General features: G+C 41.4%; 1 protein-coding gene across 1 annotated transcript in view; it reads right to left on the reverse strand.

Annotated features, from left to right (window-relative positions):
• LOC115085177 (mucin-5AC-like) overlaps nucleotides 1-15,621 on the reverse strand; it is an 85,213-nt gene that overhangs the window by 40,146 nt on the left and 29,446 nt on the right. The window contains exons 4-7 of the mRNA XM_029590880.1: nucleotides 12,822-12,992; nucleotides 11,955-12,629; nucleotides 7,839-7,980; nucleotides 4,920-5,033 (exon numbers count right to left, since the gene is read on the reverse strand). Of these exons, the coding sequence (XP_029446740.1) occupies nucleotides 4,920-5,033; nucleotides 7,839-7,980; nucleotides 11,955-12,629; nucleotides 12,822-12,992 (1,102 nt within the window). The remainder of the gene's footprint in view (nucleotides 1-4,919; nucleotides 5,034-7,838; nucleotides 7,981-11,954; nucleotides 12,630-12,821; nucleotides 12,993-15,621) is intronic.

Consider the following 15,621-nt stretch of genomic DNA (forward strand, 5'->3'; position numbering starts at 1 on the left):
CGCGATCCGTTTCTGCTGATGGCCGTCTCCTCCGGAGGGCTGCAAAAAAAAGTAAGTAGCTTGGTCGCTTCACACTGCCAATCCTCTCTCCCCTCCTCCTGGAGCAAGGCTGCTTTTCGCGCCTTGCCTCGGGAGGAGGGGAGAGGGACTGGCCATCCCGAGCTTAGGATTGCCCGTCCTCTCTCCCCTCTCTCTCTTGCAACTTTTTTTTTTTTTTTTCGATTTTTTCGCTTTTTTCGCTTTTGTTGCTTCGGGAGGAGAGGAGAGAGGGCTGACAATCCTGAGCGTCTGAGAACTGTCCACTTCCTGGTACCTGTCATTTCAAATGTCGACATTTGAAATGACAGATACCAGCGCGTCCATGAAGCGTTAGGCCCGCGCAACCCGTTTTACTGTATAGAGCGCTATAGGGATTGGGGGGGGGGGGGGGTTTGCAATTCATTTTGTGATAAAATGAACCAAAACCAAAATTCCAGCTTCAGTTTGGATTGTAATTTGTTTAAAAATGAATGCACATCCCTAGTAGATTCTTTACTTCTCCCACAGGAAAAAAAAAATCTTCTGAAGCTTGAAAACCATCCTGGAATTGGCTCTAAAATATGGTATTTGTTCACAGTCCCTGTTGGGGGAGGGATTCCCACCATCTCACAATAGATGATCTGTATGCTACAACCATCATGTTACATCCTAGCACTATGTAAATAATTGCTCCTGTTTTTACTCCTAAACTACTCGGGCTTCTCTTTTTATCCCAGTTCCAGCTTCCCCTGTTTTATTATAACTTTCTTACTTCTCTCCACCTGTTAAATGTTAGGTTTTTGTTTTGTTTTTTTTCTTCACTCCCCTTGTTACTTGTAAACCGGCATGATGTGATTCTATCATGAATGCCGGTATAAAAAAAGCTTTACATAAATAAATAAATAAAATAAATAGCAAAACCTCGTGGCTAGATGCTAGATTTAGGACCTGAGATTGCAGGGTTCTTGAAATTCCTGGTGCATGGTCCCTGGCTGAGGCTTGTCACGTCAATGATTGGGTTAAGTGAGTTGAGAGGGGATATGAAATAGGGGGGGGGGGGGAAACCCTGGGTGGTTGTAAATGAAAACTCAGTGTCCAGTAGAGGCTGGTGCTGATTGGGCTGGAAGCCTAAAGGAGCAGGAGAAAACTACTGGTAACCACTGTCCTTCCCTGTGCACCCCTCCCCCACCCCAACAAATAAAACAAAACCCCTACCTGGTATCATTTTTTTTTGTGATGTGGCTTTCCCAGCATGTTGCAGAATAAGGGAATCACAACATTTTTTTCGGCCTATTAGAGTGCCTGCACATCTCTAAAGGTCTGTCAGCAAAATGGAGCATTATGGCATTGTGAAGGAATAGTGACATCACCATAGTGGGAAGTGTCTTTATGCTCAGAGTACAAAATCCTGTGTATGGGGAGGGAAGGAATCTTTTTCCTGCCACCATCACCTGAGAGTCAGTGTTGCCAGTCTTACTTCTTTACTGCGAGTTTGGGCTTGGTTTTTTAGCAATGCACTTTTTTTTTTTTTTTTTTAACTCGTGGGTAGCTTGCAATTGGACTTTTTTTTTTCAACTCGCGTTTTTTTGGGCTTGATGGGCGGAACTTGTGCTGCTGTCAGGGTATTTGCTGTATCAACTTTGTTCAGCCAGTAATATGCTGAAGCGTTTCAATGAAAATAAGTCTCATGACAGTGCTGACAATACAGAGGATGAAGAAGGACTGGCGGTTGTCATCGATTGTCAAACCTTTTCTTAGTTAACTGTGAGAGGTACGACAATTTTTTTCCTTCATTAAAAACTACTTTTGTGAGTGTAAAGTGTTTTCTGTGTATAAATTCTTTCTAATAAAAGTATTTTGCTTGTTTTTGGGCTGGTTTCTTTGGCAAAGCCTGCTTGTTCTTTCATAACTACCTGGCAACACTGCTGAGAGTGTTAGGGCTCCTGGGCTGGTAGCACTTGGGCTGTAGAGCAATGGATTTCTAGTGCCAGCTAGGCCAGAAGTGTGTGGAAAGCGTCTGTAGTACAGGTAATCTGTCAGCACTACAGATCCAGTAAGTGGTTCAGTGAAGCAGTGAGGAAAAAAAAGGTATGAGAGAAGAATCTAATGAGCTGGCCCTTGACCAAAAAGTCTAGCAGCCCTTTCAGATTTGAAAAGGGAGACTTCCTGCTCATGGTATCTGAAGAAATATCTATTCAGAAAGAAAGTCTCAGAAGGCCTGGAGGATATTTCTAAAAACATCCTTTTTGTATTCATTCGAACGGAACTGTAATCTGCTACCATCTTTTAGTATCTTTTATTTAATTTGGACTGATCCTGAATCAATTTCCAGTAAATTTACACTTGCTTATCTGGGGAGTGGCTGTGCTTGATCACAGAAAGTGCTGAAGACAGGAAGAGAGACATGAGAAAGCTACAGAGGTGGGGCCTTGAAGCTTGTCTCCTCCCCCCTCAACATGGGCCCGAGAGCAGGAAGAGAGTTGCGCTAACCCTTATCCATTGATATCCCATGTTTACCAGCACAAAGAGATATCAGGGCTAAAGCAGTTCGATGAATAACCCCTGAATAGCACATTTCGCAATATTCTTTCAGTAGCATTCCATTTGCTTTTCATGCTAAACGCCACCTAATTAAGAAACAGAAATCTGTGAAATTCCTCATGTCCATGGCTATTTCAAAATTATGGGTTTTGTAGTAGAATAAGAAGCTGTTTTCCCACACTAACCCCTAGATTCATCAAAATGTATTGAAAAGAAAAAGGGGTGTGTTTAGGGAAATTTTAGAATTACCACTTTGCATCAGTAGTATGGAAAACTGATTGCACCCTGTAATAATAATTCCTATTTTTTGAGAGAGAGAGAGAGAGACAGACACTATCTACAATACCATACTATACAATACAATACAATACTAATACAATATTAGTGAAGTCTTTATATCTCTGTAGGAGGGTTATCTAATAGGTCAAGGTGAAGTGATGGTTTAGGGACCAGTTTCTCATGTAGAGTGAGATGTATGAACAGCACAGTCACCTTAGTGAAGATTTGACATCATTTGGAGTGAGGAAAGTCTCACAAAGATGCCATTTCTACTATGTTCTCTCACTCTAGCTTGATGGACTCTATAACAGGGTACCACCAAGCTAGGGTGAGATAACATCGTACAACATTTCATCTTTGTGAGACTTTCCTCACTCCAAATGACGTCAAATCTTCACTAAGGTGTACTGTGCTGTTGTTTGTCCGTCTCACTCTATATGAGAAACTGGTCCCTAAACCCTAAACCACCACCAACATCTCACCTCGACCTATTAGATAGCCCTCCTATAGAGATATAAATACTTCGTTACTATGAGGGCCTTGTAGATAGTCTCTCTCTCTCTCTCTCTCTCTCTCTCTCTCTCTCTCTCTCTCTCTCTCTTTCTTAAAAGTGAATTGCATTATGGCCATTTCAGACCTAACACCAGGAAAAAAGATGTAATTATTTTGGGTGTTAAAACCATACAATAGCACCCCTCTTTTTCCAAAATCCCACCCAAGCTTCTCCCTGATCCTGCTCCTCCCCAAAATTTGCTTTTATACCATGTGTTGCTGTTCTTTTCGCATGCATTATGGCATTAACTCATTATCATGTACGTTAAAGCCATAATGCATTTTGATGAATGATGCTATAAAACACTTAGCATTGTTTAATGAATAGGATCCTTAAAGGAAGAACAAGATTTATCAAAGCCTGACAGGAATCTTTTAGAGCAAATGCCCTCTTTCGCACCTCTCTCTCCAGACCATTTTCTCTGCTAAGAATTAGTGATTCTAGAATTTTTATCCTTTATTTGGAAGTATTTTACTTTAAATCAAAAAAGTAAAAAGTCTTCAGCATTTCAGAGCATGGGAGTATTTGATTTCCAAACATTTTTCCCTGTCCTTAAAAGCTGGGGTTATAGTGTTATTTTCACTTCCAAAAACAACAGGAAAATACTTCCAACTTTGACTACATGGAAGGTTTTGTTTGTTTCCCACAGCTTTAAATTTAACAGAAACTTTGGCTTTTAGAATTGTAAGACCTTAATTATTATTTTTTGAAAGTCTTGTTCAGGGCTATTTTTGTGATTAATCTACTATTACACTATGGGCCGGATTTTAATACATACGCGCGGGCGTACATTGTGCGCGAGCATCTTATAAAATCCGGGGTTGGCGCACGCAAGGGGTTGCACCTTGCACGCGCCGAGGCCTTGAGGAGCCCTGCTGGCTTTCTCCGTTCCCTCAGAGGGAACTTTCCTTCTGCTCCACCCACCTTCTCCTCCCTTCCCCTACCTAACCTGCCCCCCAGCCCTACCTAAACCCCCCCAACCTTTATTTTATAAGTTGCATCTGCCTCCGGGCAGGCGTAGGTTGCGTGCGCCGGCAAACAGCCGGCCTGCGATCTCAGGCACAGTGGCCCCGCCCCGGGACTGCTCTGCCCATGCCCCATCCCATTTTCAAGCCCCGGGACTTACACGCGTCCCGGGGCTTTAGGCCCAGCGCGCGTAGGGCTTTGAAAATCTGCCCCTATTGTTTTCAGCTTGTTGAAGGTTTAGGTGTGATCTCCCTGTATATTTACTTTCTTGAATGCATAAAAGAAAAACAAAACAAAACTTCTTTTGTGACAACAGTGAAAGACAGTTCAGCAATTTTAGCCTTCAGAGAAACTTAAGCGAAAGCACGTTTATGATGTTTAGAAGGGTCTCACAATGGCATACATTTTTATATTCAAAATGATTCAAATTCTGCTAGGGTCTGAGCAGTGAAAAACTATATTATGTTTACTGATCTTTCAGGCTGTCACAATTACTGGAGACTTTACACCAACATTAATTCATGCCGCAGCAACAGAGTAATATTACTGGAACAGAACTTACCGATAATGCCAAAGAAGGAGACAACTAATCATGGATATATTGTTTAAAATCCAAAGACAATAAAATCGCATATTGTGAATTTTTGGTGTGAAATAAACATAACCATGTTCATTTCTGAAAAGAGAAGAAATAACACTTTGATTATTAAGTTGCTAATTGTAATAGAAAGCAAAGGTAGCAATTCAATCATAGTAATAATCCCTAGTAAAAATGTTTTGGTGTGTCACCCTATTAGGTATAAATTGTACAACAAATATGACATTTTACTCCCTGGGATGCTGCCATTACGTCTTTACTCCAGTGAGAAAAAATGTGGACCAGATATGGATAGTCAGGGGCATTATATTCATAAATTGGGTTGTTACAATACCTTTTGGACTGCTATAAGATTCGGGAGATCCATATTCAGAAGCTTTTAGATGGATAACTCAGAAGTTATGTTCTTATGTTCTTAATGAATATTAAGGTACTTAGCTGCCTGTATTTTAGCCAGCTATCTTATTATCCAGCTAAAATTTAGCCAGATAACTTAGGTGTACCAGGGCTGTTTTGAGAAGAAGTTACGTTAGCTGGCTAACTCTGATATTTAGAGTTAGCTGGATAACATTTCCAGCTAAGTCTTGTCAGTCCAAAGAGCTGTCCTACAGTTACCTGGATAAAATTAGCTGACTATCTTTAAAATAAACAGCTATATTCAATAGTGTGGCTGCATTATTGAATATACCTTCAAACAGGCCAATACAGTAAAAGTCGCGGGAGAGCAGGCGAGCGCCCAGGCCATTCTCCTGTGCACGCGATTTAGTATTCAAATGAGGGCCCTCGGTAAAAAGAGGCGCTAGGGACACTAGTGCGTCCCTAGCGCCTCTTTTTTGACAGAAGCGGCAGCTGTCAGCGAGTTTGACAGCCGACGCTCAATTTTTCCAGCGTCGGTTCTCAAACCCGCTGACAGCCACGGGTTTGGAAATTGGACGCCGGCAAAATTGAGCGTCCGGTTTTCAACCCGCGAGCCACGGGCTGATTTAAATTTTTTTTTTTTAATTATTTTTTACTTTTGGGGCCTCTGACTTAATATCGCCATGATATTAGGTCGGAGGGTGTACAGAAAAGCAGTTTTTCTGCTTTTCCATACACTTTCCAGGTGCCGGCAGAAATTAACGCCTACCTTTGGGTAGGCGCTAATTTCTGAAAGTAAAATGTGCTGCTTGGCTGCACATTTTACTTACTGAATCGTGCGGGAATAACTAATAAGGCCATCAACATGCATTTGCATGTTGCGGGCGCTATTAGTTTCAGGGGGGTTGGCCGTGCATTTTCCACGTGCTATTACTCCTTACTGAATAAGGGGTAAAACTAGCGCATCGAAAGCGCGCGTCGCCGGAGCGCACTGTACTATATCGGCCTGAAAGTTGGCTGGATAAATATGGATCTCATCTTTTCTAAGAAGGCTGCTATTTGAAATGGTTGGTGTTCCTACACGGATAATGTTTGTATATTTATATTCAGGAGACTTTTATATTGTGCCATGAATATGACGGCTCTGAATGTGTGTGAGTTCTGCAGAGAACAGCCAACACAGGGCCATAGGTAAAGGAGAAGTGGCTTCTCATCCAGAGAAGCAAAAGGATCCACCTAGATTCAGTCCTCATGACCTGACTAGTGAGGCATATACTTTCTTATTTATAAAGGTGCTCCATTTTTCCTTTCAGTCTAAAGATGTACCATCTACTTATTGTTTTCTAATAAATTGTTTGCTGTTTTAAAGAACTGCCTGGACTACTGTTAAATCCATAATCTGAATATGGACTGTTAGAATGTGCCTTTTAGAGCTTCCTCGCAGGGCTGACAGACCCAGTTGGCAAACTGCAAGGGATGGCAAGATTGCCTTGTGCTGCCACTTGCTGCCAGATAGCAAAAGTAGAAAAAATGATTTTCAGTTTGGTGTTAGCTTTGAAAATGGGTATTTCATCTATCTTTGTTTCTTGCTCAGTACAGTAGGAAATATATTTTTGCTAAAGTTTTAAATAATTTATAATGTCTAAAGGAGTATTATAAACATGAAAAGCAGCACATGATGGAAAACACACATTTGTCAATATAGAGCCCAACTTTCAAAACTGTCCACTATACACCATTTGTACGCTTAAGCAGTTGTGGAGACTGATGCTAGTATTTTATAAACTAAGTTGTGGGAGCTACACAGTTTACAAAATACCTTATATTTCTGCCCCAAAAGTATGCACACTTATATCAGTATGTTTGTATATGCGTAATACTGGAACCCGCGTACTTTCTCTACCCATTATAAAATATACATATATTTTATGCACAAAATAATTGTAATGATTTGTACATAATAACCCAGAATTAAACACAGAGGCAGGTTTATTTTAAAGTGTGCGCATATACTGTTCAGGAAATAGTTGCATGCCAAGCAGTTTATAAAATGTTAACATAAATTTCTGCACGTCTACTTAGGCGTGCAAATGGTTTACTTTGGACAGTTTTGAAAATTGGGCTGAATATGTACATAGTTCTTCAAGCAGTGCTAACAATGAAGGACATATAATATAATAAGAGACTGTGACCAGTTAAGGACTATAAGGTCCATCGAATTTACCTAGTTTAATTTCTGTTGTACTGCCATAGATCCCCCTTGATCTCTGTCTTTCCCTTCACTTCTTCACAATTAAGAACCCTCTGCGCTTATCCCATGCTTTCTTGAATTCTCTTAAGTTTTTTGGCTTCAACCACCTCCACTGGGATGCTATCTGATGAATTCACACTCCTTTCTGTGACAAAATATTTTCTCATGTTACTCCTGAGTCCAACGCCTTCGAGTATTATTAGATAACCTCTTGTTCTATAACTCCCTTTCCACTGAAGAAGACCCATAATCTTTCTTTTTTCTTGCACTGTTACCTTCTGAAAATTGTCGACAACATGTAAATAAGCCAGAGTCCATTACAGGTATAAACACCAACACAGACTGAGTAGGTCCAGGCTGCAGGTGTAATCTCCAGAAAATATGTATTGTTGGTGCTGGGAGACAATAGGAGCAAATCTGTGAATATAAATTGGTGTTGGTTAGGAATTATTCACCATATTGCTACTTCAAATACTGTTTTGTGTGGAGTAAAGATGCTTACAGAACCTGATAATTGTACATACGTTATTCAAGATGTACCTTAATACACTAGCTGATGTTTTTTATAAGGTTGTGATATGTTCTCATCTAGTGGGCTACCTGCTCTATTCAGGGGCCTATGCACTAAAGTTTAGTGTGTACTCTAAGGGGATAATTTTCAAAGGACCATAACTCCCTTTTTGCTAGGGTCATCTTTGGTGGCTGAAGGGGTAAGGATTTACCTGTCTGTAGCCCCGGGAACAGTCAAAGTAACCCAGGGATCACCAGTGGGGACCAGAAATGTCTCTAGGAGGCCCAAGGGTAAGACTTACCCACAGCAACAAAGTCCACTGTCCACACCTGAAGTCGGTTCCAAACTCAAAAAGCTTATTTGTAATTCCAAGGCAACAGCAAGCAGAATAGTCAGTAAAATAAATCTTCCAATGAGTAATGGGATACAGTCCAGCACAACACAGTAGGAAATTGAACTCTTCTCAAATTAACTTCTTTGAGAATGTTAGTCTGGTGTAGCTACAATGACAGAAGTCAAGTGGCTCCTTATAGACTAACCAATTTATTAAAGCATGAGCTTTCATGGACTCTGTCCTCCCAAAATCAACCTTTAACCCCAAGGCCTTCAGAACAGCAAGTTGTCAAAAATCCTTTTTTCCTAGAGCTTCCCCACTTGGAAAAAGCTCCCCTTAACCTACAGGGTCTTATCCCTCTGGATGCCAAATAGGAACTTATCCAAAATCTTATATTGTAGAAAATCTCTTAAGCATCAGAAATCTGTTCAACCTGAGACTTCCAAGACTCTCCAGTCTCTCCTCCTAGATGCCTGTAGAAGCACCTTAAATAACCTCACAAACTATTAAACTAATCCATCCCCTTTGGGAGAATGAACCTCCCACTATTTCAACCTTATCTATCTCAGCACATCACTCACTCTGCAGGACAGATTTTCAATTCCCTTTACACACCTCCTTGCAGGAAGGATGCTTGCAAATTTCAAGGGCTCTGCTGCACTTACACACAGGGCCGGCGGGTCACTTAGGCGAACTTAGGTGGTTGTCTATAGTGCCAACCAATAGGGCGCATGGAAGAGCAACTATGTGTTGCCTTGAGTGGAGCCTATTCCACTTGCAGAAAAGAGCAATAGAGATTTGTCAGACCGTGAGCAGTGCCCAACCAGCTCACAGTCCTGAGAAGCACACAGGTGGTGACGCAAATGAGGTAAGAGTCGGGGCTAGACCGAGGGGGGGGGGGGGGGGAGGGTGAGGGTGTGCAAGGCAGAAGGATCGCACAGGGCACCTAATACCCTATCACCAGACCTGCTTACACAGAACACATTGACCTTGGAGAGCAAGAACCCTCTTGAAACCTTCTAGCAAACTCTTTAGTGACCCTAGGTACTAGGTAGAGTTACATGAGTTACACATATAAAAATAACATACATTCATAGTAATTTTCAAAAGCCATTTACCTACGTAAGTCCACTTAATGCAGGTAAATCCTATAAAAAATTCAATGGCATGTATTGTAGCAATTTTCAAAAGCCCACTTACATGGGTAAAGTGCATTTACATGTATAAAGCCCAGTTTTAAGCATGTAAACCCTTTAAAAAATTACCCCTTCAGCTTGTTTCACATAAACATTATCATGCTGTTCATTAAAGAGTCAATTGTCAAAAAATACTCTGCCCTTAAATTAGCTCCCTAAATTTTATGGGGTAGATTTTAAAAGCCCTGCGCGCCTATTTTGCATAGGCCGCCGGCGCGCGCAAAGCCCCGAGACGCGCGTAAGTCCCGGGGCTTTGCTTGGGGGGCATGTCGGGGGCATGCTGGGGGCGGCGTGGCATTCAGGGGCATGTCCGGGGGTGTGGCGGCAGTCTGTGGGTGGGGACGGAGGCGTGACAGTGGTCCGGGGGCGGGGCCGAGTGCTCCGGCACAGCGGCCTGTGCCAGGGCAGGGAGCCGGGGACGTGCGCAAGTTACGCCTGCCAGAGGCAGACGTAACTCAAAGAAAAAAGGAAGGGGAGGGGGATTTAGTTAGGGCTGGGAGGTGGGTTAGATAGGGGAAGGGAGGGAAAGGTGGGGGGGGACAAAAAAAAAAGTTCCCTCCGAGGCCCCTCTGATTTCAGAGGGGCCTCGGAGGGAACGGAGGCAGGCTGTGCGGCTCGGCGCACGCAGGCTGCTGATTTTGCGCAGCCTTGCATGCGCCGACCCCGGATTTTAAAAGATACGCGTGGCTACGTGCGTATCTTTTAAAATCCAGTGTACTTTTTCAAAATCTGCCCCTATGTGTCTATATTCTGGGTCATTTTCAGTTGAACATAGAGTCCTATATATATTGGCCTAAAACTAACCTAAATTTAAGGAACTATATTAGATCTGCAGTTCATTTGTCTAGATTCAGTAGCCCAAGGGGGGTTATTCACTGTGCTGCAGTAAGGCTTTACCTTGAGGTAAACAACATGTACCAGAAATATTCCCTCTAATTTTTCCAGGGTGTGATCGGCTGTATCCATCTTCTGGGCACATAAATTCTGTACATGATCAGAGGGGGCGGGCACCAAGATTTTAGTGCCACTACTACTGACCATTGCTGCTAGCCCACCATCAAGGACCCAAGTTCTGTTTTTCTCCTTCATTTTTGTCCTTCTTTCTCCTTTCAGGTTCCATCTATTTTCTCTTAATTACCATCTCTTCCCATGCCTCCCAAGCTTTTGTCACATCTATCAGCTTTCACCTAGTGTTCCATTTCCTTCTCTCCTAGCCTTCCATTCCTTTGGCCTCCATCCCTTCCACCTCCTTCCCCATTCCTCTGCCAACATCCATATAATGCAGCCAATTCCATTCTTAACCCTTGCCACCAACAGCCTTCCATTTCCCTTGTCCTCAGGGTCCACTCTCATGCCTCCTCCTATGGTGTGGCTTAATTTATTTATTTATTTATTTTTGGTTTTTATATACCGATCTTCCTGCATTAGATACAAATCAAACCGGTTTACAAAGAACGTAAAACTTGCCTGTAGGCTATACATTGAACCTTGAACATTAACCTTGAAAGAACCTGGAACAAACAAATTGAATTATGAAGCAATAAAGTCACAATAAGGAATTGATTCCATTAAATTGGGCTAAGATACTATTAGGTTGAAGCAGAAGATATGAAGTGAAAAAGATAGGAGAAAAAAGGGAGGAGAAAGGCAGAATAATACCAAAGGGTAATTGGAGGGCTCTTCAAGGGAAATGAATTAGAGAAAAAAGAAAAGTAAAAAATGAAAGCAGAAATAAAAACAAGAAATGATGAGAAAGAGACAACATAAATGGTAAGGAATACTTCTATTTGTTAAAATCTGTTAGATTTCTTTGAAGGTGGAAGGAAATAAACATGCGGATAAAGGTGAACCTAATGCTATAGTGCATCCAGATTTTTAGCATGTATTCAATAAAATCCCTCAAGAAAAAATCCTCAGTAAATTAATAAGTCATGAGGTAGAAGGCAGAGTCCTATTAAGGACTGGTCACTGGTTGAAAGACAGGAAACAAAGTAGGAATATATGATCAGTTTTCCCAAGTTTGGTGCTTACCATCAGGAAACTACAGGATGCTTATATGTATGTAAAAACTGATCAGTCATATGTTATGTTATGTGTCTTTTCCCTTTAAATGAAATGGGATGAGTTAAAAAAAAATTCCTATCATTAATTTACTAGGCAAGGTCGTTTTGTGGTTAGGATATGAGGTGATGGTATTACTTCTTTATAATAATGTATATCAATGAAGTGAATGTCATACAATTCATTGTCACATTTTATTAAATGTAATAACATACTATCAAATAAAATCACACACTGTAAAATTCCCAAGACCTTTAAGAAAAGAACGCAATAAAATAAAATATTGTACCTCGTCTTTCTGACTCAGCCCCAGAAGAGGGAAATGGTGAGTATAGCTCCTGAGTGTTAGAGTTGTAGACATTTGTAATCCTAACATTAACATCAGTAGGAGCAGCACTATTGATGCTAATAGTTGTATTGTCATTACCATCAGTGGTGGCATAAGTAGAGGCAGCCATAATTGTACTGGTTGTGGTTGTAGCACCAATGGTGGTATCAGCAGTCATAGTGGTAGCAATGGCAACAGTATCAGCAGAGTTGGTAGTATTTATGATAGAATCAGTAGTAATGGTGGCTTCAGTAGCAGTGATGGCCGAGAATGAGGCAGTTGTAGCTCTGGAGGCTGTTGCACTTAGGATATCAGTGAGAGAAGGAACATCTGAGATGGAGATAGCAGAGATTGTATTGGCTGTCATAGAAGCAGCATTAATGGCAGTAGAAGAAGGGTCTACAAAGATGGATGTAACAGCACTTGTATTGTCTTTGGTAGCAGCAGCAATGATGGTGGTGTAGTCAATCATAGTTTCATTAGTTGTGCTAGTAACATCAGTAGTGGTCCCAGCAGTAATTGTAGGTCTTGTGGTAGGTATGATACTGTTAGCAGTAATGGGGACTCCGGCAGAAGTAGAGGCAGTTGCAGTTTTTGAGGCTGTAGTAGCATTTGCAGTGGGGATGGTATCAGTTGCTGAAGAGATGGCAGAGAAAGAAGATAAAAAATAATAATTCAGGTGGCTATGCTAGTAGTCATGTGTGTGGGAGTATGTTATTTTTATCTATGAATGCTTTTATGTAAACCGTTATGATCTTGTGAACTTCACGTGGAATGACGGTATATGAAACATTTAAATAAATAAATAAATAATGGTGAAGCTGATACCTGTTTCATCTTTAGAAGTGATAACAGCAGTAGAATTGAAAGCAGGGATGGAAGTAGTAGCATTTGTTGTTGTAGTGATGGTATTAGTAGCAGTATTAGTAAGTGGTATAATGGTAAGGGTGGCATCACCATCATAAATTTTCGTGGTAGAATTATTGGTAGCGGTGGTTTCTTTTGAAAAAACAAAAGAAAACAATATAAAATAGCTTGCATGTTTTACTGTACATGTATATATTACAGGTAAAGTAATTTGTTGGATAATGTGATCAATTACTGAAAAGTCCAGTGGATAAGGTTCACATTATCCAAAAAAAATCAAATGCATTTTATTCAGTTAATCTTTACATTATTCACATTTCTTATTTTTTAAATACAACAAATATACTGCTGCTCTTTTTTTACTGACTAGAAATTAAAGTATGCAAAATATGGCATATTACTTAATAATACAAGATATAAGCTAACCCAGAAGTATAACAGTAATATAAGAAACCACAATCAAAATCTCACTTCATGGCAAAATGCAGGCGTGTGATGAAAAGATCTTATATAATTAAAGAAATTTGAGGTAGTCCCAGTTTCTGCTGGTGGCACTTTTTTCAAATTGGATATATTGCTTCAGTTCTCCAGCATTTCTGTTCTCCAGCATTTCTCCCACCACAGCAGTGCTGCTCTGAATTTCTTTGGTTTTCCCAATAAAAAAGTGGGTTATACTGTTCTTCATAGAATATTTACATTTCCCCTGAGGAAGGAAAGTATTCATCCTTCCGAAACGTTGCAGTGTCAGGTTAAAAAGAAATGGTTATCTCCTGCCATCTCTGGAAAGTTCTTTGAAGCTACATTTCCTGATGCCAATTTCAATTACTTCAGCACATACAGATAAGGGCACAACATGTATATTTATTATTTATTTTTTTTTTAATTTATTTAGAAACTTTTATATACCGGTATTAGTGGGGACATCATACCGGTTCACATATTAACTGAAGGCTTGGAAAATACATTTCAACAGGGAAAATATAAAACTGGGCGGGGGGTAAACCAGAGGCAGAATGGAAGGATAGATTAAAAAACAAGAAGTCATAACAAGAGAATAACAATTTACAGAGTAATTATCTCCTTAATATAAGGAAGAGGGCGGTCTCCTGAGGGGGAGCGGACTGAGGAGAGGAAGGGAAGAGCTATTCTGGGTAGACATGGTTGAACAGAAATGTTTTTAGTTTCTTTTTTAATTTGATCGCACATGGTTCAATACACTAAGAATGACTGATGATTATAACTGTTAGCAATTAGGGGGTCATTCAATAATCCTCCAGTCTCCACAAGGGTACAAAAAGCAGCGTTCCATGTGCTGGTACCTGTGCTAAAATTATGATGGTCATTCAAAAATGTTTTTTAATTATATAAGATCTTTTCATCACACATCTGCATTTTGTCACAAATTGAGATTTTGATTGTGCTACGTATGTTACTTAATAAAGCACTGGGGAAGTGGAAAACAGTTGTAGGAAAAAGGGCAGAATGCATTCTCCATATTCTTTCTCAATATTTGATCTTTTCTTTCTCCATAAAAATTGCTCTGAATTTTCTTTTTCCCCATTACAGTCAGAATTAATTCACATACTGATGAAAATGATGAGAGACTCAGGAAGGGAAAAGAAAGCCTGATATAAAAGGGGGATGATTTTCTATGTGTAAGAAAGGAAAAATTAAGGTTACATTAACCAAGATAGGAGATGATCAGTGTGTGAATTCATTCTCTCTTCATGGGGGAGGTCTACATTATTGGGCATTGTGAATGAAGGATGAGGAGGATATGAGACTGGATAAACTGAATAACTGGTTGTTAGTGGAAAATATATTGCATGGATGTGAGTGATTTCTGATAAGGGGAAACACTACATCAGGTACAAGTGCACCAGCATTTGGGCTTGTAGATTCTTTTTGATAAAGATTGTGCAGTTCAATTTTCCTCCCTTTTTCTTTTCTTTGAACATTACCTCAAGCAGCAGGGATGGAAAATTACCAGATGCCAGGCTCTAACCTTCTCTTCAGCCAGCCTGGGTCGTCCCCCGATGTCGTCTTGCCGCAAATTCCTGTAGTGGCAGGAGGCCGCCATCGTGCCAGCATGGCAGAAGCCGTGCCGGGGATCTTCCTCACAGCATGGAGCCGCTCTGGTCCTTCCTTCACGGTCCTGTGGCCGCCATCTTGCTGCCCCTGCGGCTGCTCGAGGCTGTGCCTGTTTTCTTCGTTGCGGCAGGGAGCCGCAGACTTCGGCCTGCACCACTGCCCAGAGGCCGCAGACATCATTTTCTTTGATGCGGCCCGGAGGCCGCAGTCCCCGGGGTCTCAGGCAGGAGCCACCCCTTGACCTTCTCCTAAGCAACAAGATGCTGCCGCTTCAGCGTCGGGGCCTGTGAGGCCCAGCTCCTGCTTCAGCTCCTGCTTCCTCCTTGACGTCAGCGTCTGCAGGGCCGCTGTCTAGGGTCCTGCAGACTTCCTGTTCCTGCCCTACTAGGGGCAGGCCCGCGTCTCTCCTCCGGAGTTAAAGGGCCAGGAGGGAGTGGTCCCTCTGGCCCCACCTGCAAGCTCCTTCCTGGGTGTTTCCTGCTTCAGCCTACAAAAGGCTTCTGTCATCAGTCCTTCCTCGCCTTCGCAAGGAGCAACTTCCTTTCTGGAGCTGGTCTCCTGAGGATCTCTGTTTCTAGCTCCTGCCTGGCATCCTTGTCTTGGGATCCCATTCCTTGTTCCTGACTTCTTTGATGTTCTACATTCCTGGTCTCTTGTCTTCGTGATGTCT

The sequence above is a fragment of the Rhinatrema bivittatum genome, chromosome 2 (assembly GCF_901001135.1).
Source record: "Rhinatrema bivittatum chromosome 2, aRhiBiv1.1, whole genome shotgun sequence".
Classification (NCBI taxonomy): Eukaryota; Metazoa; Chordata; class Amphibia; order Gymnophiona; family Rhinatrematidae; genus Rhinatrema; species Rhinatrema bivittatum.